Source organism: Elephas maximus, chromosome 22 (genome assembly GCF_024166365.1).
Source record: "Elephas maximus indicus isolate mEleMax1 chromosome 22, mEleMax1 primary haplotype, whole genome shotgun sequence".
Lineage (NCBI taxonomy): Eukaryota > Metazoa > Chordata > Mammalia > Proboscidea > Elephantidae > Elephas > Elephas maximus.
The window spans coordinates 19,477,657-19,498,927 of record NC_064840.1 but is presented as its reverse complement, the minus strand read 5'-3'; the positions used below and the strand labels follow the sequence as shown (position 1 = coordinate 19,498,927).

At 45.3% G+C, this 21,271-nt stretch overlaps 1 protein-coding gene across 1 annotated transcript in view; it reads left to right on the top strand.

Annotated features, from left to right (window-relative positions):
* SVOP (SV2 related protein) overlaps positions 1–21,271 on the top strand; it is an 81,037-nt gene that overhangs the window by 22,684 nt on the left and 37,082 nt on the right. Inside the window, exons 4-6 of the mRNA XM_049865908.1 lie at positions 363–461; positions 1,026–1,097; positions 16,357–16,481. Of these exons, the coding sequence (XP_049721865.1) occupies positions 363–461; positions 1,026–1,097; positions 16,357–16,481 (296 nt within the window). The remainder of the gene's footprint in view (positions 1–362; positions 462–1,025; positions 1,098–16,356; positions 16,482–21,271) is intronic.

The window sequence follows — 21,271 nt, the reverse complement described above, 5'->3', positions numbered from 1 at the left end:
GTTGAAGAGAAAAGATCCTTGTCTCTCTACTTCTATAAAAATGTTTTTCTCAGATTTTAGAAACATGATATCTTCCTACTTCATTTAGGGAGTGCCCATATTTTATTAAATGTGAAAAAACATGCACAAAATGAGAATGTTAAGTTTATTTGTCAATTCCTACATGATGCCACACTGTTTTAATTCCTAGAGCTTTTCGGTATGTTTTGATGTGTGATGGGGCACTCAGCAGGCAGTAGAAGAGGGGGTCTCCTACACTCTCTAGGGTCACGAACCTGACAAGAGGCCAGCCCTCCGTTCGGAAGGCTGAGTCTTCCTCTCTCAGCCTTTCTGGCCTGACAATGCTTCCTTCCTCTCTGCAGATGGCCGACGCCATGGAGATGATGATTCTGAGCATCCTTGCTCCACAGCTGCATTGCGAATGGCAGCTGCCCAGCTGGCAGGTGGCCTTGCTGACCTCGGTAGGAAGCCCAGAGTTTCTCTCCTGTTGCATTCAGTTCTTGTCCCCTGGGGTGTCCTGTGGGGTGTCCCCTTCCTCTTGCTGCCAAGGGCTCAGCAGAAGAGAACTTAGCCCCTGGATGGAAACACTGTGGCCTCAGCTTCCTTTACCCCACCATCCTGGCAGACTTACCACCAACCCCATCCCAGGTCACCAGCCACTCAGGGGTCGCAGACATCCTGCTGAATTGCTGGGAATATGGAACCCACTTGTGCATGTCCCTTAAACTGACAAAGTATATAAATTTTAAATTATTGTTGTTTTACTTTTCTGAGCTCATGAGGCTCTAAGAGTAAAGGTTTTCCTCCTGCACTGAGTTATCATGATAATTCCTGGTAGCAGACAATTGAAACTTATATGATAACATGAAGCACTTAAGATAGTGTTTGCCCCTTACCAAGAACTCAGTAAATGTTGATTCATTATTACAGTTACCCGGGAGTGATGTCACGGGTTTGCTGCATCGTTCCCTTGCTCTGTGATGCTTCCTGCCACCATCTAATGGAAGCTGTCTTTCCACCCACAGGTGGTCTTTGTAGGCATGATGTCCAGCTCCACGCTCTGGGGAAACATCTCAGACCAGTACGGCAGGAAAACCGTAAGGCAACTTCTTCTAAGCTCATGCCCTTTGGGTTCACGCCATGATGATATTGACAAGCAGCAAAACCTGGCTGCTTTAGCAATTGGGAGCCTAATTAGGGGCCAAAGGAGCTTTGGTGGTACAATGGTTAAGCGCTTGGCTGCTAGCCGAAATGCTGGCTGTGTGAACCCACTAAGTGCTTTGTGGGAGAAAGATGTGGCAGTCTGCTCCCATAAAGATTACAGCCTTAACTCAAAAAGAAAGACCAGATTTGCTGGCCTGACAGAGACTGGAGAAACCCTGGGAGTATATGGCCCCGGACACACTTTCAGCTCAGTAATGAAGTCACTCCTGAGGTTCACCCTTCAGGCTTTAGTTCTGAGTTAAAAGGGTGTCTGAGGGCCATAGTCTTGGGGCTTTCTGTCAAGGCTGTAATCATTTTTTTTTTTTTTTTTTGTACTTTAGCTGAAGGTTTACAGAGCAAACCAGTTTCTCTTTAAACAGTTAGTACATATATTGTTTTATGACATTGGTTATCAACCCCAAGACATGTCAACACTCTCCCTTCTCAACCTTGGGTTGCCTATTACCAACTTTCCTGTTCCCTCCTGCCTTCTAATTCTTGCCCCTGGGCTGCTGTGCCCCTTTGGTCTTATTTTTTTGTTTGTTTTAATGGTGCCAAGCTGTGTATATTTCAGAATACAATCTGTAGAAGATGCTATTGGTGCCCACCCATATCCCCTGGCACTTTCCATTTCCTTTCACCATAACACCACTGGGGGCAGCCTCAACAAATGCCAGGCAAAAGTTGGTAGCTGAAGACCCCAGCCCCTTGCTCTAAAGTGGGTCATCTCTCAATCGCAGCCCACAGTGGGGACCTGCTCGTGAGCGCGTTCTGAATTGTCTGCCTTCCTTCCCCATCTATCTCCCAATAGGGAACAATCTATTGGTGCTTCCTGGGATCACCACCTAAATAAACTATTTGAACTGGAATCCTTGTCTCCGGGTCTGCCTCTAGGGGAGCCCAGGCTCAAACATAACCTGAAACGGATTTGCAAACAAGAAGAGAATTTATGTGGCCTGGAATTGCAGTGAGCTCTTACTGTTTTTCTTCTTTGTTACCTGCTTGGCTTTGGATGGTCCCGCTTCTATTTTATGTCACTCTTGTTTTTGCTAGACTGTGCTTGAGCTCTTTCATTCTTTTCCTGTGAAGCCACGGTCCTCCAAACTGTAAACTTGGACCTCAGAAGAGAAATTCCAGTTCCAGTTCCCATTGCCTTCCAGTCAACTCTGACTCAACCTCTATAAATCCTGCCAAGGTTTACTTGGTTAAAAGCCCTGCTGAGGGAATAGCCACCACTCCAGTCGTGCTCATTCTAAACTACTACCCTTTCTGACTGCTTTATTGAGCTCTTTCATGGACTTTCCTCCATCAGCCGGCAGTTTCTCCAGCGGCAGACTTATGTAGTGATTAAATGCTTGGGCTCTGGAGTCAGGTGGACCTGGGTTCAGTCCCAACTCTGCCAGTCCTGGCTGTGTGACCTTGGGCAAGTGAATTGACCTCTCTGAAAATCAATTTCCTCATATGTGTAAATAAGAAAATAACAGAACCTATATATCTGAAGGCTAATTGAGATCACGAGTGTGAATTGCTTTGTATATTTGAGATAATGCTGGGTATATCACAGGCATGTGATCCATGTTAGCTGCATTGCAATTATAGCATTTCTAACAAGCTCCCAAGTGATACTGGTGCTGCTGGTCCCGGGACAACACTTTGAGAACTATTGGTTTAGACTGATCAAAATTGACTCCTGGAGCTGGGAGTGGGTGGATACTAAACAAACTTAGATTTCTGCTGGGAACGAAGAAGGAGGATATAGATACCGGGTAGGTAACAGGCATGGTCCCCTACAACTGGCATGTCACGGACTGAAAATAAAGTAGTGCCTTGTGTGGTAGGCACTACACCAAACTCAAGGCACACTTGTTCAATCCCCATAAAAACCAACCAAACAGGAACTGTTATCACTCTGATTTTACAGATGAGGAAATTGAGGGACAGAGAGTGGGCAACTTGTCCAAGGTCACACAATTTGGATGTCATAGAGCCAGGTCTTGCCCCCAGCTCTAAGTCTAGAAACCTTGCTGTGAACATTAAAGTTGTATGTCAGCTTGGCTGGGCCATGATTCTCAGTGGTTTGGCAGTTGTATGATGATGTGATGATCCCCATGATGAGATTTGTATGATGTGATTACCTCCATGAGGGGATCTGCTGTGAGTAGCCAATCAGTTGAAAGGAAGCTTTTTGGGGGTGTGGCCTGCATCGAATATAAGTGGGCTTTCTTGTGAGGCTTGGGGGCTTTTTCTCGCACTGGGTTTGGGCTCCTGCAGCTGGCCCCTGTTCGCCTGACTTCCAGTTCCTGGGACTTGAGCCAGCAGCTTACCTGCAGTCTTGCCTGCCGATCTTGGGATTAGCCAGTGTTTGCAAGAGCCCTGCTCTCAGACCTGCCAATCTTGGGTTCTCCAGCCCCTGTGGCTATGTGTGAATCAGGAGGAACCTCCAGCCTGACCTACAGACTTGGGACATTGCAGCCTCTACAGCCATGTGAGCCATTTCCTTGATATAATATACATGCACTTTACTGGTTTTGCTTCTCTAGAGAACCCAGCCTAAGACACTTGCCTTAACCGTGATGCTAGTGGCTTAAATCTACATGTGCTCAATAAATATATGTTGACTCAAGGAATGAATGAGTGTTTGAACAGTGCTGTATGGGAAGTAGACTGTCACTACAGCCTCTCCTACTGTTACTGAAGGGGAAACACACGGGCCAGCAGCAGACACCTGGGAGATGTTGACTGATATCTACCAAGAACTGGATGCGACAGGGCCAGAGTCAGCAAGGTTGGAAACTAACTGCAGCCATCAAACCCTGGAGAATCTTGGTGGGTTAAGGGATTGGAGAAGTCAGTTGGAAAGACCTTTCCAGCCTCCCAAAGAGGATCAAAATTGTTTCCTCCTTCCTGTTAACCTGAGAGGCGAGGCGATTACTCTGGTCTTTAGCTCGGAGCTCTGTAGACTCTGCCCCCGTCTACCTTCCCACTCACTTCCTATTTCAGGAGGGTACGAGTGATTTTCCCGTTGGTTGGAGAGAAGGAAGGAGAGAGTGTGGGAAGGAAGAAAGGTGGGAAGAAGGGAGGGAGGGAGGAAAGAACGGAAGAAAAAAGGAATGAAAGGAAAGGAAGAGAAGCACCTCTTATAAAAATAGAGCCATTTCCTTTGTGGAGCTGAGCAGCAGTTAATGAAATTGTGAAACTGTGGCTGCTTTCAGGCTGAACCTAACATTAGTTTTTGGGCCTTTAAAATAATCTCAGAAAAACGCTCTGCTGAGGTCTTAATGTGGCTTCTTCCTGAACAGACTTGTTGTGGGGGTAGACAACTCATTCCTCTCTGGCTAAAAGTATATATATATATATATATATATTTTTTTTTTTACTTGTTCCTGAGGCAAACACGCACACACAAAAAATGCAGAAACCCATAATAAAAAACTTTGATATATCCTGAATTCTGTTATCCAAAGGCTGAATCATGAAACAGTGAGGAATACAAGGGGAAAAGAAAAAGTTAAAATACCTTAATTTGGGGCCAGGATCTGCCACTGGTATGACTAAAGCAAGTTGCTTCTCCCTCTTGAGCCTCAGTTTCCTCTTTTATATCAGGAAGAGGCTGGATTAGGAATAGCTATTGTTTGAGTGTCCAAAATTAAAGAGCAAACGAGTTTTTGTCCCTTGTGTCTGGGCTAATAATTTAGAAGGGGCTGCCAGGAACATGGGTTTGAGGATTCAGAAGGCTCAGTACGAGAATGCTGTAATTGATTGGTGATGTCTGCCATGGGCATAGGATCAGAGGATTGCCAGGTGGATTCAGTAAATTCCATGAGGAAAGGGACTATGCCTGTTTTGTTCACTGATGTGTCCCCAGTACCTGACACCATACCTGGGTCGTAGTAGACATACAGTAAATATTTGTTGAGTGACTAAGCTGGGATGAATGAGATCTCCACTTTCTTGTTCTCTCCAGCAACTGACTTTACTGATGAACATTCTTCATTTTCCAGGAAATTATGAGGGTTATTGGCTTAGGATCCTGACTCTCTTGGAAGAGCATGTTTATTCTGCCACACGAGTTGGAATTGACTCTTTGGCAATGGGTTTGGTTTTTGGTTTTAAGGGCAATAGTTCATATGGTGTTCCCAGGCGGCAGCTCTGTAGAATATAGACATCTTCGTGTTTATGGTGGGCCTTAGGGGAGAGGGTTGTAGACTTGGATTTTATAAGGATTCGTAGGTGGATTTTACTGAGTTTTGTGAATTGTAGCCACATTTAGACCAAGAGGCAGTCATTTGAACAGAACAAGGGGATATTGAGTGGTTTAAAATCAGAGAAGTTTGTGTGTCAGGGTTGTATCCTTTCACCATACTTATTCAGTCTGTATACTGAGCAAATAACCTGAGAAGCTGGACTAAGTGAAGAAGAACACAGTATCGGGATTGAAGGAAGACTCACAACCTGCGATATGCAGATGACACAACCCTGCTTGCTGAAAGTGAAGAGGACTCAAAGCACTTACTGATAAAGATCAAAGACTAGAGGCTTCAGTATGGATTATACCTCAACATAAAACGGAAATCCTCACAACTGGACCAATGAGCAACACCATGATAAATGGAGAAAAGATTGAGGTTGTCAAGGATTTCATTTTACTTGGATCCACAATCAACGCCTGTGGAAGCAGCAGTCAAGAAATCAAAGGACCTTTGCATTGGGCAAATCTGCAAAAGACCTCTCTAAAGTGTTAAAAAGCAAAGATGTCACTTTAAGGGCTAAGGTGCGCCTGACCCAAGCCGGTAGTGTTTTCAGTCACTTCATATGCATGTGAAAGCTGGACAATGAATACCAAAGAAGGATTGATGGCTTTGAATTATTTTTTTTTATTGGTGAAGAATATTGAATATACCATGGACTGCCAGAAGAACAAACAAATCAGTGTTGGAAGAAGTATAGCCAGAGTGCTCCTTAGAAATAAAAACGGCAAGACTTTTTTTCTCACATACTTTGGACATGTTATCAGGAGGGACCAGCCCCTGGAGAAGGGCATCATGCTTGTTAAAGTAGAGAGTCAGTGAAAAAAGAGGAAGACTCAGTGAGATGAATTGACACAGTGGCTGCAACGATGGGATCAAGCACAGCAACGATGGTGAGGATGGCTCAGGACCGGGCAGTGTTTTGTTCTGTTGTACATAGCGTGGCTGTGAGTCAGAACCCACTTGATGGCAACTAAAAACAAGAAGCCACATTTTGGTTGCCCTTTAGAATAGTGGTTCTCAACAGGGAGTGATCTTGGCCCCAGCGGACATTTGGCAATGTCTGGAGACATTTGTGTTTGTCACAACTAGCTTGGAGTATTTGTGGCATCTAGTGGATAAAGGCCAGGGATGCCCCTAAGTATCCCACAGCGTACAGAACAACCCCCACAACAAAGAATTACCCGGGAGCCCTGGTGGTACCGTGGTTAAACAGTTGCTAAGCAAAAGGTCGGGAGTTCAAAGTTATCAGCCACTCTGTGGGAGAAAGATGTGGCAGCCTCCTTCTGTAAAGATTTTCAGCCTTGGAAACAGCAGTTCTATTCTGTCCTGTAGGGTTGCTGTGAGTCAGAATCGACTCAATGGTGGAAGTAAACGTTAATAGTGCCAAGGCTGAGAAACCTGGCTCTAGAGTCAATATGCCGACGATGCCAAGTTGTAGTGTTGTGCAGAGTAAATTTTTCAATGTCTTCCTCCATCACTCGAGAATGCTTAGCCCTAATTTTAATATTTGCCTAAAGGGCTCATTTTGGCTTCAGAGATAATATAGCATCCTTGTGAAAAGTACCGGCTCTGAAGCCAGACTGCTTGGATTCAGATCTCCACTTACAGGCTGCGTGACCTTGGGCAAGTAGCTTAACCTCTCTGTGTCTTAGTTTCCCCATCTGTAAATGAGATAATAATTGTCTTTCCCATAGGGCTGCTGTGAGGAGTCAATGGTACATTGTACATAAAGCGCTCGGTACAGAGGAAGCATTTCAGAAATGCCTATTATTACTCCTACAATTTGCCACGCTCATGGTGCAAATAAATAGGAACGCTGTTGTTAAATTGCAGGTGTTTCTGGCTCCAGAGTCCATATCCTTAACCCTGACCTTGGCTGCTCTAAGACATTACTGAGTTATTTCCCAGAGTTAAGTTAGGCAGTGAAACATTCATCATCCCAAATAGATGGGGAGCTGCCTATAAGGTCCCCTTCCAGGTCTACTGATGGTCCTGTTAAATTTCACACCCAACAGGAAGCTGGTGAGAAATCAGAGAGGAGAGAATGTGTCCCCCAGGTTGCAGAGCCTCTTTCTCCCCTGCTTGGAATTCTGGCCCAACCTCAGAGAGGATGGAGCAGGTTCTAATTATAAAGCTTCCCTGGCACTCCTCCAGGAATAGGGGGCGAGCCAAACAGCTGGCGAGCCTCTGGAGTGTGGACAGTCTCCTCTTAGCTTCTTGATCTGCCTCGGCCCAGCTGGGAGCTTCCTGTGAGGGTGTCTGCTTGCTGCGTGACTTTGCAGGGAAATCACATATTGGGTTAGGACTCAGGGGGCCACTTCAGAAGTTTCTGCCTCCTGGAGGCTTGTGGCTGGTGTGTGGCCTTGAAGGCACAGAGATAAACGAATCCAGGTTGATATTCCAGTGCCCCAAACATGTTGCTAGACCTGTGTCTGGTGAGTGCAAGGAAATATTACAGGATAAGAAAGAATGGGAAAACAGACAAATATGCTGCCACAGCCATGTCTGCCCGAGTCCAAAGAAGGTTACAGTCATCAGGATATATTAACGTTACAAATGGGCAAAACCATTGAAAGCTTCCGCTGTTCACAGGTTGGCTAGAAACTGTGATCTTACACTTTGAGTTGTCTTTCCTAACGATCATTGGTGCAGGTTTCAGTAACTGACAGTCAGGAGGATCTTCATTGGTCCAACACATTTTCTATTCACTAAATGTTAATAGAAAAAGGTAAGAGTGGAAAGTCTTTTGTGCTTTGGCTTATGTGAAAGGTTCCCTAAAAGATATTTTCCAAGATTATCACAGCTGTTATATTTATAGCTCAGGGCCCAGTTGATGCGTCCTTGGGAGTCCCCGTGAGCCCAGCTCCATCCAGCTGGGTCACATTCTCTATACTCAAGGACAGGGAATAATGACTCCAGTATTATTTCCTATATCACATCTCCTCTCTGAGCCTCAGTTTCCCCATCTGTAAAATAGGGTTGATAACAATAGGAGCTCAAAGGGTTGTTAGGAGGATTACATGAGAAAATGTATGTGAACCATTTAGAACACTGTTTGCTGACTCATTGCTGACAAGTTAATTTCAATTCATAGCAATCCTGTAGGAAAGTAGAACTGCCCCATAGGGTTTCCAAGGCTGTAATCTTTAGGGAAGCAAACTGCTGCATCTTTCTCCCATGGAGTGGCTGGTGGATTTGAATCACAGACATTTCAGTTAGCAGCTGAGTGCTTAACCACTGCTCCACCAGGGCTCCTGGTAGCCATTATTGCTTGGGTCTCGTAAAAAAAAATTTCAGAATGTGATCAGGTCACTATCGAATTCAAAGGCTACTAGGTCTGTGTTGTGTCTAAGAAGGATGTCATGGATTGAATTATGTCCCCCGCCAAAATGTGTGTATTATTTTGGTTGGGTGATGATTCCCAGTATTGTGTGGTTGTCCTCCATTTTGTGATCATCATGTTATGTTAAAGAGGATTAGGGTGGATTTGTAACACCCTTACTAAGCTCACAGCCCCGATCCAATGTAAAGGGAGTTTCACTGGGGTGTGGCCTGCACCACCTTTTATCTCTCAAGAGATAACAAGGAAAGGAAAGCAAGCAGAGAGAGGGGACCTCATATCATCAAGAAAGCAGTGCCGGGAGCAGAGTGCGTCTGTTGGACCTGGGGTCCCTGTGAGGAGAAACTTCTAGTCCGGGGGAAGACTGATGAGAAGGCCGACAGAGAGAGAAAGCCTTCCCCTGGAGCTGACGCCCTGAATTTGGCCTTTTAGGCTACTTTACTGTGAAGAAATAAATTTCTCTTTGTTATAAGCCATCCACTTGTGGTATTTCTGTTATAGCAGCACTAGATGACTAAGACAAAGGAGGAAAAGGAGGGGGCTGGTCGGTGCTGGGACTCTGTCTCCTCACCCTGTGTTTTCATTGTAAATGAGCATGATTGGATAATACGAGATCAGAGAGTGTGGGGGTGACCAGACAATGCCGTGCCAAGGCTGTGTGACATTGGTGTGTTCCTTTTGGGGGTTGCAGGTCTGGCACCTGAGTAGCAGTGAGACCCAGTGTCTTAGAGCAGGAGCTTCAAATGCCAGGATGAGCTTGGCTTTTCTAGGCTGCGTGTCGCAAACTAGTGGCCCATGAGACAAATATAGCCCTGAGATGCGTTTTCTTTATCCCACACAGTGTTTTACAGGATTTTGAATCAGTTGCCGTCATTTCAAAAATGATACATTTTTTCACAAAAAATAAATGGATTCAGGGCATTTCTTGAAAATTGGGTAATCTGCCAGTGTAGGACCTACATTCTGTCATGGCAACTTTTGAGTAGAGCTGAGTAGAGGCTGACAGCCAGGACACATTCTCTCTCATGTACCCAGGCCCACCTGTCCTTGCTAGATTAAACCCGCATCCTGCGTTTATGTTCTCTGTCAGGGGTAATGGGGAGCCATCAAAGACTCTAGAGCAAGAGAGTGGCTTGTCAAAGAACAGCATTTGGGGTTGGAAGTCCTGATTCTATCTAGTCTTGGCTCTGTGCCTTGCTGATCTTGAGCAATTCACTTAACCCCTTTGACCCTTTGTGGTGAATTAATTACCTTTTTGTGTGGCCTTTATAGCCGTGGTCTTGCAACCCCCACCTGGGTGATTGTGTATAGAGTAATTGTGGCCTACCAAGGGGACTTGTCAGTTTTGCCTTAGAAGAAAGCCAATTCCAGAACAAAGAGAAGAGCCCATCACCACCAAAGAAGGAGACACCTGCAGCAGCAACCATCAGCGACCCACAGGAGACAGTACAGTGGGCTTTCCGGCCCACGGAGCAAGAAAGCTGAGTGCCTTTGGGCAGAGACTGAGGGCCAGGGAGAAGTCTCTGCCTGACCCATGAATTTGGGACTTGTCAGCTTCCAAAACCTCATGAGCCATTTCCTTTATGTGGTTCATAAGTTTTGTAAGATGTTGCAAGAAATTAGGTAACCCAAATACAGGAGGGAGAGTACTGAGGTGAGAGGGAGTAAGCTGATATCAGAGATGATGGATGGAGTGGTACCAAAAAAACCAAACCTGTTGCCATTGAGTCAATTCCAACTCATAGTGACCCTATAGGACAGAGCAGAACTGCCCCAAAGAGTTTCCAAGAAGTACCTGGTGGATTTGAACTGCTGACCTCTTGTTTAGCAGCTGTAGCACTTAACCACTACACCACCAGGGTTTCCATGCAGTGGTACAGCAGCTTGGAAAGGTTATTAGACACTTGGGACCTCTTTAACCTCCCCCTCATAGGAACCAGCTTTGTGCTGATCCTTATAAAAGGAAGTATTCGTTTACCCTGGCTTTGCTCATTTATGAAGTGAAAATGAAAATAACAATCTCTTCCTACAGGATTGCTTTTGGAACTCCCACGGAATCCTCATCAAGTGTAAGGATGTGAAAGTGGCTTTTAAGATGGAAATGAAAGTCAGAGACCCTGGCTGTCATGTTTCCTGCTGTAGCCCCAGGCCCAAAGCCCAATGCCTAGCATACAGGAGGAGCTCAATACATGCACATTGAATGAATGAATAAATAATGTATATCAATACCTCTAGTGTCTGGTACACAGCAAGTGCTCAATACATGTATATTAAATAAGTGAATGGATAAATGAATTAATGAATAATATCTATCAGTATTTCTGGAGCCTGCCATAAACACAACACATACATATTGAATAAACAAATGAATGAATAATGTATATCAATGCCTCTAGTGCCTGGCACACAGCAGGTCCTCAATACATGCATATTAAATGAATAATTGAATGAGCAAATGAATGAGTGAATAATGTATAGCACCATTTCCAGTGTCCGGCACACGGGGTACTCAATAAACATATGTCGAATGAATGGATGGAGGAATGAAAGAACGAGCTAACAATCCATAAAGGGCAGGGCAGATGTGAGGCAGGATAAGGCCTCTAGTTAATGAGGAGCCCAGAGGCCTGGGGGCATTTCTGCAGGTTCTAGGGCAGCATTTGGATGGGTTCGCTGCCTGTGCCTGGCCTTCATAATGGCCATGGCGGTATTTACCCATGGGTGCTGAGGCCTTGTTTTCTGGGCAGCAGACATAACCACAGCCAGCTGTGATCTGCTGTGACTTGGCAGTACAGGTCACCCAGTAACCTCACAGGGATAACACAGGCCCTGGGCAGCCCCTTGAGGGGGACTTAGCCTCCATGCACCAGTCTGGGTCCTCTCTTCTCTCTTCCTTTCCTCTTCTCCTGCTGTTTTTCTTCTTTCCTTTTATTTTCCCTGCTGCTAATTATATCTTGAGTCTGATTCAAGATTCCGTGGGTTGAGAGGAAGAAAATTCCTATCAAGCTAGCTTCAACCAAAAGGAGGGAATTAAGTGTATGTGTGGCAGGTACCAATTTCACGGTCGAAGGCTTAGGGATACAGAAATGTTGCTTTATTATTATTGGACTAAATCCAGGGTTTCTGAAAGATCAGTGATTCCTTTCTTACCTGTTCTCTTATGTTATATATTATACTTAATATTTTTTTAATATCACCTTGCTTTAAAAAAATTTAAGTGCATCTTTTTTTTGTGTGCTTTAGATGAAGGTTTACAGAACAAACTAATTTCTCATTAAACAGTTAGTACACATATTGTTTTATGACATTGGTTAACAACCCCACAACATGTCAACACTCTCCCTTCTCAACCTTAGGTTCCCTATTACAAGCTTTCCTGTTCCCTCCTGCCTTCTAGTCCTTGCCTCGGGGCTGGTGTGCCCCTTTAGTCTTGTTTTGTTTTATGGGCCTGTCTAATCTTTGGCTGAAGAGTGAACCTCAGGAGTGACTTCATTACTGAGCTGCAAGTGTGTCCGGGGGCCATACTCTCAGGGTTTCTCCAGTCTCTGTCAGGCCAGCAAGTCTGGTCTTTCCTTTTGAGCTAGAATTTTTTTTTTTTTTAACTGTACTTCAGATAAAGGTTTACAGAACAAACTAGTTTCTCATTAAACAGTTAGTACACATATTGTTTTAAGACATTGGTTAACAACCCCACGATATGTCAACACTCTCCCTTTTCAACTTGGGTTCCCTATTACCAGCTTTCCTGTCCCCTCCTGCCTTCTGGTCCTTGCCTCAGGGTAGCTGTGCCCCTTTAGTCTCATTTAGTTTGTTTTGTTTTCTTTTTAATAATTTTTATTGAGCTTTAAGTGAACGTTTACAAATCAAGTCAGTCTGACACATATAAGCTTATATACACCTTACTCCATACTCCCACTTACTCTCCCCCTAATGAGTCAGCCCTTCCAGTCTCTCCTTTCGTGACAATTTTGCCTGTTTCTAACCCTCTCTACCCTCCCATCTCCCCTCCAGACAGGAGATGCCAACACAGTCTCAAGTGTCCACCTGATACAAGTAGCTCACTCTTCATCAGCATCTCTCTCCTACCCATTGTCCAGTCCCTTCCATGTCTGATGAGTTGTCTTCGGGAATGGTTCCTATCCTGGGCCAACAGAAGGTTTGGGGACCATGACCGCCGGGATTCCTCCAGTCTCAGTCAGACCATTAAGTCTGGTCTGTTTATGAGAATTTGGGGTCTGCATCCCACTGATCTCCTGCTCCCTCAGGGGTTCAAACCCACTCGGAGGTGGGCTCAAGCATAACAACGATCATGAGGGTGGCGCAGGACTGGACAGTGTTTTGTTCTGTTGTATACAGGGTTGCTATGAGTTGAACCTGACTCGAGGCACCTAACGATAACAACAGGAACAATTCACCAAAGGAGCCTTGGTGGCACAGTGCTTAAGCATCTGGTTTCTAACCAAAAAGTTGGTGGTTCAAACCCATTTAGTGGCTCTGTGGGACAAAGACCTGGCAATCTGCTCCTGTAAAGGTTGCAGCCACTCGGGGAACACCTAGCTCAACTGGCATAACATAGTTTATAAAGAGAATGTTCTACATCCTACTTTGCTGAGTAACATCTGGGGCCTTAAAAGCTTGTGAATGGCCATCTAAGATACATCTATTGGTCCCATCCTGTCTGGAGCAAATGAAGATGAAGAAAACCAAAGACACAAGGGAAAGATTAGTCTAAATGACTAAAGGACCACAAATAACACAGCCTCTACCGCACTGAGTCCAGCACAACTAGATGGTGCCCAGCTACCACCATTGACTGCTCCAGCAGGGATCACAATAGAGGGTCCTGGACAGGGCTGGAGAAAAACGAAGAACAAAATTCTAACTCACACACACACAAAAGACGGGATTTACTAGTCTGACAGAGACTAGAGACACCCTGAGAGTATGGCCTCCAGTCACCCTTTTAGCTCAGTAATGAAGTAGTCACCCTTGTGGCTCACCCTTCAGCCAAGGAGTACACAGACTCATTAAAAAAAAAAAAAAAGATTACACAGCCTTGGAAACACTATGTGGCAGTTCTACTCTGTTCTATAGGGTCCCTATGAGTCAGAATCAACTTGATGACAATGAGGTTTTTTGTTTGTTTGTTTTTGGTTTAATCTTTATGGAAGCAGATTGCCACATCTTTCTCTCATGGAGCACCTGGTGAGTTTGAACTGCCGACCTTTCAGTTAGCAGCTTGCACTTAACCCCTGTGCCACCAGGGGTTTTCTGTAAAGATTACAGCCAAGAAAACCCTATGGAGCTCAGTTCTAAACTATAACACACGAGGTTGCCATGAGTCAGAATTGACCCAATGGCAACAGGTTTGGTTTTTGGTTTGGGAGTGGGTGTGACATTTTAAGGTTATAAAGCTCACATCAATGTTTCAGTCTTTTCCCCTGAAGTGTCCCTGGGCGGGGGGCGGGGGGGGAAGGCAGGTGGACTCAGCCTCAGAGGTGTGACAGACACCTGCAGAGTGAGGCCTTCCCCAGACCTCATGGTGCGTGTTTAAAATCCATGTAAAACTAGCATTCTACTCTATAACATGTTTGGTGTTGGTTGTGATAGAAAGTGATAGTTTAGATTACATTCGTGCTTAGTATTTTCTCAGATCTTTAAGTGGAATTAACGCTCCAGGAATACGCCCCAGGTTTCTCTTGTAGGGTTGTGTCCCTCAGTGAGTCTAAACTTAGGTCCTTTTTATATATGTTATAAAATAATTTAGTCGTGTTTCCTTAACTCCTTTAATATCCGGAAAGAAATAAAGTCACATAATTTAAATAAGGAAATCAATGATCATGCCCTGACTATGACATGAGGAAGAAAGAAAAATGGAACGTAATTAATAGAATAAGATTTCTTTTTGATATGCCAAGTGTTCCTACACAACTATGCCTAGATGATAAACGGAAGTCGTCAATATTTGCCTCTGACTCCAAAGAAGTTTGGATTTCAGCAATTTAATTAATGCCTTTTCTTTATATCTGATATTTTGAAATAAGGTGCAAATACCAAAAACCAAAAAACAAACCTGTTCCCGTCGAGTCGATTCCGGCTCATAGCAACCCCATAGGACAGAGTAGAACTACACCTGTCGGGTTTCCAAGGAGTAGCTGGTGGATTCAAACTGCCGACCTTTTGGTTAGCAGCCATGCTCTTAACCACTGTGCCCCAGAGCTCCATGTTTTAAACAGGTATGTTTATATATACACGTCGAATCCCAGTGAATCCAGACTGGTGCGTTCCATCAATGACTCAAGTACCACAAACAATGTTTGTATAATTATCTAGGGCTGCTCTAACAGAAATACCACAAGTGGATGGCTTTGACAAACAGAAATTTATTCTCTCACAGTCTAGGATGCTAGAAGTCAGGGTGCCAGCTCCAGGGGAAGACTTTCTCTCTTTTTTGGTTCTGGGGGAAGGTGCTTGTCATCAATCTTACCCTCGTCTAGGAGCTTCTCAGCGCAGGGTCCCTGGATCCAAAGGATGTGCTCTGTTCCTGGTGCTTCTTTCTTGGTGGCATGAGGTCCCCCTACTCTGTTTGATTCTCTTTTATATCTCAAAAGAGATTGACTCAAGATACAACCTAATTAATCCTATAGATTGAATCCTGCCTTATTAACATAACTGCCTCTAATCCTGCCTCATTAACATCACAGAGGTTAGGATTTACAACACATACGTAATCATATCAGATCACAAATTGGTGGACAACCATACAATACTGGGAATCATGGCCTAGCCAAGTTGACACACATTTTGGGGGGACACAATTCAATCCCTAACAGTGTTGGCATTGGCAACATGGTTTTCTGAAATGGTGAACAATTTTGCAAAATTCCGGATCCAACAAAGTACAGTCTTCCTTTGAATTACATGGGAGTTACGTTCCTGGGAAATATACCGTCTATTCAGACTACACACATACACACAAAATCCTGTTTATATGCAAAACAGAGTGAAGGTCTTAGTGCAGATAATTATAAACAGAGTTTTCAGCTGTAGGACTGTGTGGGAGGGGCATTTGAGATGGTGCTGGACGTAGGCTGAATTTTTTTTGTGTCTCGTGCATTAGGAGACGTCTAACACCTCTGACCCCTGTCCACTAAGTGCCAATCATCAGGACAACCAAAAATACCCCACGATTTTCCCCTGCACCCCCTTGACTGCGTGGGTTACCCTTGGACGTGGTCCCGTTGTTATTGTTAGATGCCATTGAGTTGATTCCTACTTATGGGGACTCCATGTGTTACAGAGTAGAACTGCACCACTGGGTTTTCTTGGCTATAATCTTTACAGGAGCACATCACCAGGTCTTTCTTCTGCAGTACTGGTAGTCCTGGGTGGGTTCAAACTGCCAACCTTTAGCTTAGCAACTGAGCACAAACCATTTGTACCACCTAGGAAACTTGTTGCCCACTCCCGCCCACTGATGGGTACATTTAAGTGGTTACAGAGACCACCCCACCTGCAGGTGCTGGAGAAGCCCTTGTGACCTGGTGTCTCCCTTCTCCGCAGGGGCTGAAGGTCAGCGTGCTCTGGACCCTGTACTACGGCATCCTGAGTGCGTTCGCACCTGTGTACACCTGGATCCTGGTGCTCCGGGGCCTGGTGGGCTTCGGGATCGGAGGGATCCCCCAGTCGTAAGTAAACACCCAGCGGCCCTCCGAATAGGCTGCCAGTCAGATATGTGTGTTCATGGCTTCAGGGGGTGCAAAAGTGGCTACACTGTGGCTTCTGAGAAGCATCAAGGGACTGTAATGTTGTCACACCAAACCCATTGCTATCAAGTGGATTCCAACTCATAGCGACCCTATAGGGCAGTTTAGAACTGCCCATATGGTTTCCAAGGCTGTCATCTTTACCGAAGCAGACTGCCACGTCTTTCTTCTGCGGAGGGGCTGTTGGGTTCAAACTGCCAACCTTTTGGTTTAGCAGCTGAGTACTTAACCATGGTACCAGCAGGACTCCTAGAACTAGACAAAGAACACCCAAATAAGAACAAACGAAGGCTATAGCAAGGGAGTCAGCCACCTTCACTTGCATTTGGCTAAGACTCAAAGGCAGGCAGGAGAGCAGGAAAGTTTTACGATGGAAAAAGGCCTGACTTCAGGTGCGTCCTGATGGGAGGCTGTTGGCATGGGGAAGTTGGGGGCGGGCTAACTACGAATGGGGCATTTAATGGGACTGGTGATCATTGTTATCGTTAGTCGTCGTTGAGTTGATTCCGACTCATGGTTACCCAACTTGTACAGAGTAGAACTGCTCCGTGGAGTTTTCAAGGCTGTGACCTTTCGGAAGCAGATGGCCAGACCTGTCTTCCGAGGCATCTCTCCGTGGTGGGTTCAAACTGCCAACCTTTTGGCTAGTAGTCAAATGCTTAATCATTTGCATCACCCAGGGTGTGACTTCTATGTGCTTGGTTAGGAGAACTTATTTAGTCATCTCCGGTTGGTCCTACGTTGGAAGTGGGGACAAAAACGAAGGAAGCTGTCAGTTACTGATCAAGTCCTGGCCGTTTGAGGCTCATTGTTAGAGGGATTATTGCCTTGTCTTCTGGCCTGGTAGCTGCAGATAGTGGTTTGTCTTCCAGGCTGGATGCTGCAGATAGTGGGTCTGCGTTGTCTTTTTGTACGTGGTCTGGCCATTGTCCCTTTGTTCGTTCAGTCTCGTACAGAGAATATTTTCATTATCAGTATTGTAATAGTTAACACCAACAGTAGAACCACTCAAGAACTGGAAGGTTGTAAAAGTGAAATAATGAGAAAAATAATAGCACTGGTCAGACATTTCGCCTTTACACCTCAGAGCAGCCCCAGAAGGTATGTGTTATTATATTGTTACAATACGAATTTTACAGTTGGGAAAACTGACTCTCAGCAGCAAAATCATTTGCCAAAGTCACACAGTGTGTAAGTGGGACCAGGAGTTTGCCTATGACATCCGTGCTCTTAACCATCATGAATGCTGCCTCTCACACCCTCCTAACCTAAACACAGCATAGCCATAAGAGGGTGTTTTTTTTTAAAGGTACTGTCTTAGTCATCTAGTGCTGCTATATCAGAAATACCACAAGTGAATGGCTTTAACAAAGAGAATTGTATACAGTCCAGGAGGCTAGAAGTCCAAATTCAGGGCGCTGGCTCCAGGGTAAGGCTGTCCTTCTCCGTTGGCTCTGAAGAAAGGTCCTTATGATGTATCAGTCTTCCCTTGGTCTGGGAGCATCTCAGCGCAGGAACCTCAGGTCCCAAAGGATGAGCTCTGCTCCTGGCACTGCTTTCTTGGTGGTATGAGGTCCCCAACTCTCCGCTTACTTCCCTTTCCTTTTATCTCTTGAGAGATAAAAGGTGGTACAGGCCATACCCCAGGGAAACTCCCTTTATATTGGATCAGGGATGTGATCTGGTAAGGGTGTTACAATCCCACCCGAATCCTGTTTAACATAAAATTACGATCACAAAATGGAGGACAACCACAGAATACTGGTAATCATGGCGTAACCAAGTTCATACACACATTTTGTGGGGTAGAATTCAATCCATGACAGGTACTGAGAGTATTCAGAGTTGTAGGAAGGGGGGTTAGGAAAGACTTCCTAAGTGGGTGGCATTTGTCCTGGGCCTAGAGTAGGGCTTGGCAAACTATAGCCTGTAGGCCAAATCTGGCCCTCTGCCTGTTTTTGTAAATAAAGTTTTATTGGAACACAGCCACACCCATTCATTTATGTATTATCTGTGGCTGCTTTAGCACTACAATGGCAGAGTTGAGTAACACGGTTGAGGAAAGACAAACTGATACCCAGATCATGTGCCAATCTGGTCAGGATCAATCACTGCTCCTTCTAAAATGAAAGGAATCCAATGTCAATAACCTGCCACCAAGTGACAAGGGATGGTTCCGTGTGGGGGGCTCAACGTTGGTGGTGGGTTTGTTCTTTGACAGCAGAAGTAGCTAGATCAGCCTTGATGAGTGGGGACTGGGCATTGCACTACTACAGTCCCTGCCCTCAGAGAGTTGACAGTCCAGTGATTGAATTCTTGAGCCTACTGAACGGCACAATTGAGGATGACTAGGAGAGATGGTCTAGAAGGTTAACGCTCATTCTGAAGTAATGTGCCTAGACCATGGGCTGGGAAACCTGACTCCCTGGGTCTGAATCCTGGCTCAGTCACGTAATAGCTGTGTGACCTTGAGCAAGTCGTTTAACGTTTCTACACATCAGTTTTCCTCTTCCCTAGAATGGGATCATAATGGACCCACCTCATGGAGTCACTGAATATGAAATGGCGACACATTAAAGTGCTCATAACAGTGCCCGACAGACTACCCTTGGGTAAGAAGCTCAAGGGACTGTGTTTCATAGTGGAAAGAACAAGTGGGGAGGAAAGGCGAAGTGACCACATGGATCCACATGGGAACAAATCCCCAGGCTTCTCCTGCCACTAGGAGGCTGGAAGGACAGTGAGTTGCTCTTAATTTCCCTCAGTCCTCCCCCCGCCTCATTCATGATTGATGCCCCCAAGGGCTCTGCATAGTAAGCAGTTGACATATTGCCCCGGCTCTGGAATGGGCTGCAAAACCACTGAAGCTCGATGCAGAAGTCATTACCAAAGCCAAGACCATAAATCTGGGCTGGCAGGGGCTTTGGGCCAAGTTCTTCCAGGAATTCCTGCAGACACAGCCACAGCCCGATTCATGAGCCATTCATTGACAAGGGTACAGTGTTCCCTGAGTGGCTGGAAAGAATGCACTCATCAAAGCACAAATAAAATTCCCTGCTCAGGGACTCTCAGGTAGATGATGGCAGGAACAACCTCCAAGCAACCACGTGGGTTTTCTTCCCATCTGACGGAAAGGAAAAGAACTAGACATTCAGACTGTCCACAGTCATTCTTGTCCAAGATGGCAGACTGAGAGGCACTATTTTCTACTTCTTCTTCCTCCAAATTTCCTGGGAATGACATAAAATTATATGAAATAGAGTAGATCTTAAACAGTGTTGGAAAGCAGGGAAAGGATGGCAGCCGCAGTAATGTTGGGAAACCTCTGGAAGGTTATAAGCAGATGGAATTGCAATGGCAGAGCTCCTGTTGTGAGTTGCTCTTGAGTTTATTCTGACTCCTGGAGACGCCATGCGTTCGTAGGGCTGTCATGGCTGTGACCTTTTGGAAGCACATCGCCATGCCTGCCTTCCAAGGTGCCTCTCGGTTAGTAGTCCAACACTTAACCATTTGCACCACTCCTAGCAGAGTTACTAGAGTAGAGAAAACCACATCTTAAAACAGCAAAAGGGAAAGGGCTGCAAAGGGGAAAGAGCTTCATCCCAATGGACTCCGGGAGAAATGCCCACCCCAGAGCCAGCAGTGCAGGTGAGAGGGCAGGACACCACAGGCATAAAATATAGGATAGAGAGCAGCTGGCAAGGCCGTATCTCTCCCTCTCTCCAGGCCTGTGTTTGTAGATGCTGCAAACTAAAATGAGGCATCTGCATTAGGGCTCTCAGCACAGGCTTTGGGGACACAGAGGGCTGCCCTGAATCAGAATCTACCCAACAGCAATAGAGCTCCCTAGGTGGCATGAGCAGTTTGCCCTTGGCAATCAATCTAGAGGTTGGTGTTTTGAACCCACCTGGTGGTGTCAAGGAAGAAAGGCCTGGCAGTCTGCTTCTATAAAGATTAAAAAACCAAAACCCATCGCCATCAACTCAATTGGACCCTATAGGATGTAGTAGAACTGCCCCATAGGGTTTCCAAGACCGTGATCTTTAGGGAAGCAGACTGTCACATCTTTCACCCTCGAAGCAGCTGGTGGGTTTGAACCGCTGACCTTTCAGCTAGCAGCCAAGCACTTAACCATTGTGCCACCAAGGTTTCCTTTCATAAAGGTTACAGCCAAGAAAATGCTACGGAGCACAGTTCTACTCTGTAATACACGGGGTCGGAATCAACTCGACCACAAAGGAGATTTTTTTTTTTTTTCATTTTTGCCTTAGGGCTCCCAGCATGGGCTTTGGGGATGGAAAGAGTAGCAAAGCAGAGACTCCAGCACCAATAATGAGAAAAATTAGGAAAAAAAAAATTAAACTTTGACTAAAGCATTCCTTAAAGCGTGCCTGCCCCCCACCTACATACCTCAAAGGTCAGGTCTCTCCACTTAGCTGTTCCTTTTAAATGGTTTGCTCTTGGCTACTAACCTAAAGGTTGGTGGTTTGAACCCACCCAGCGGCACCACGGAAAAAAAGGCCTGCCAATCTGCTTCTGTAAAGATTACAATAAAAAAAAAACCCTGTACGATGATGCGTGATGGTTACACAACATGATTAAGGTAACTGATATCATGAAATAGTACACCTGATAAGTGTTGAGTTGGCAAACACCGTTTTGACAATAACAACAAGAAAGAAAACTCTATAGCACAGTTCTACTTTGTAACA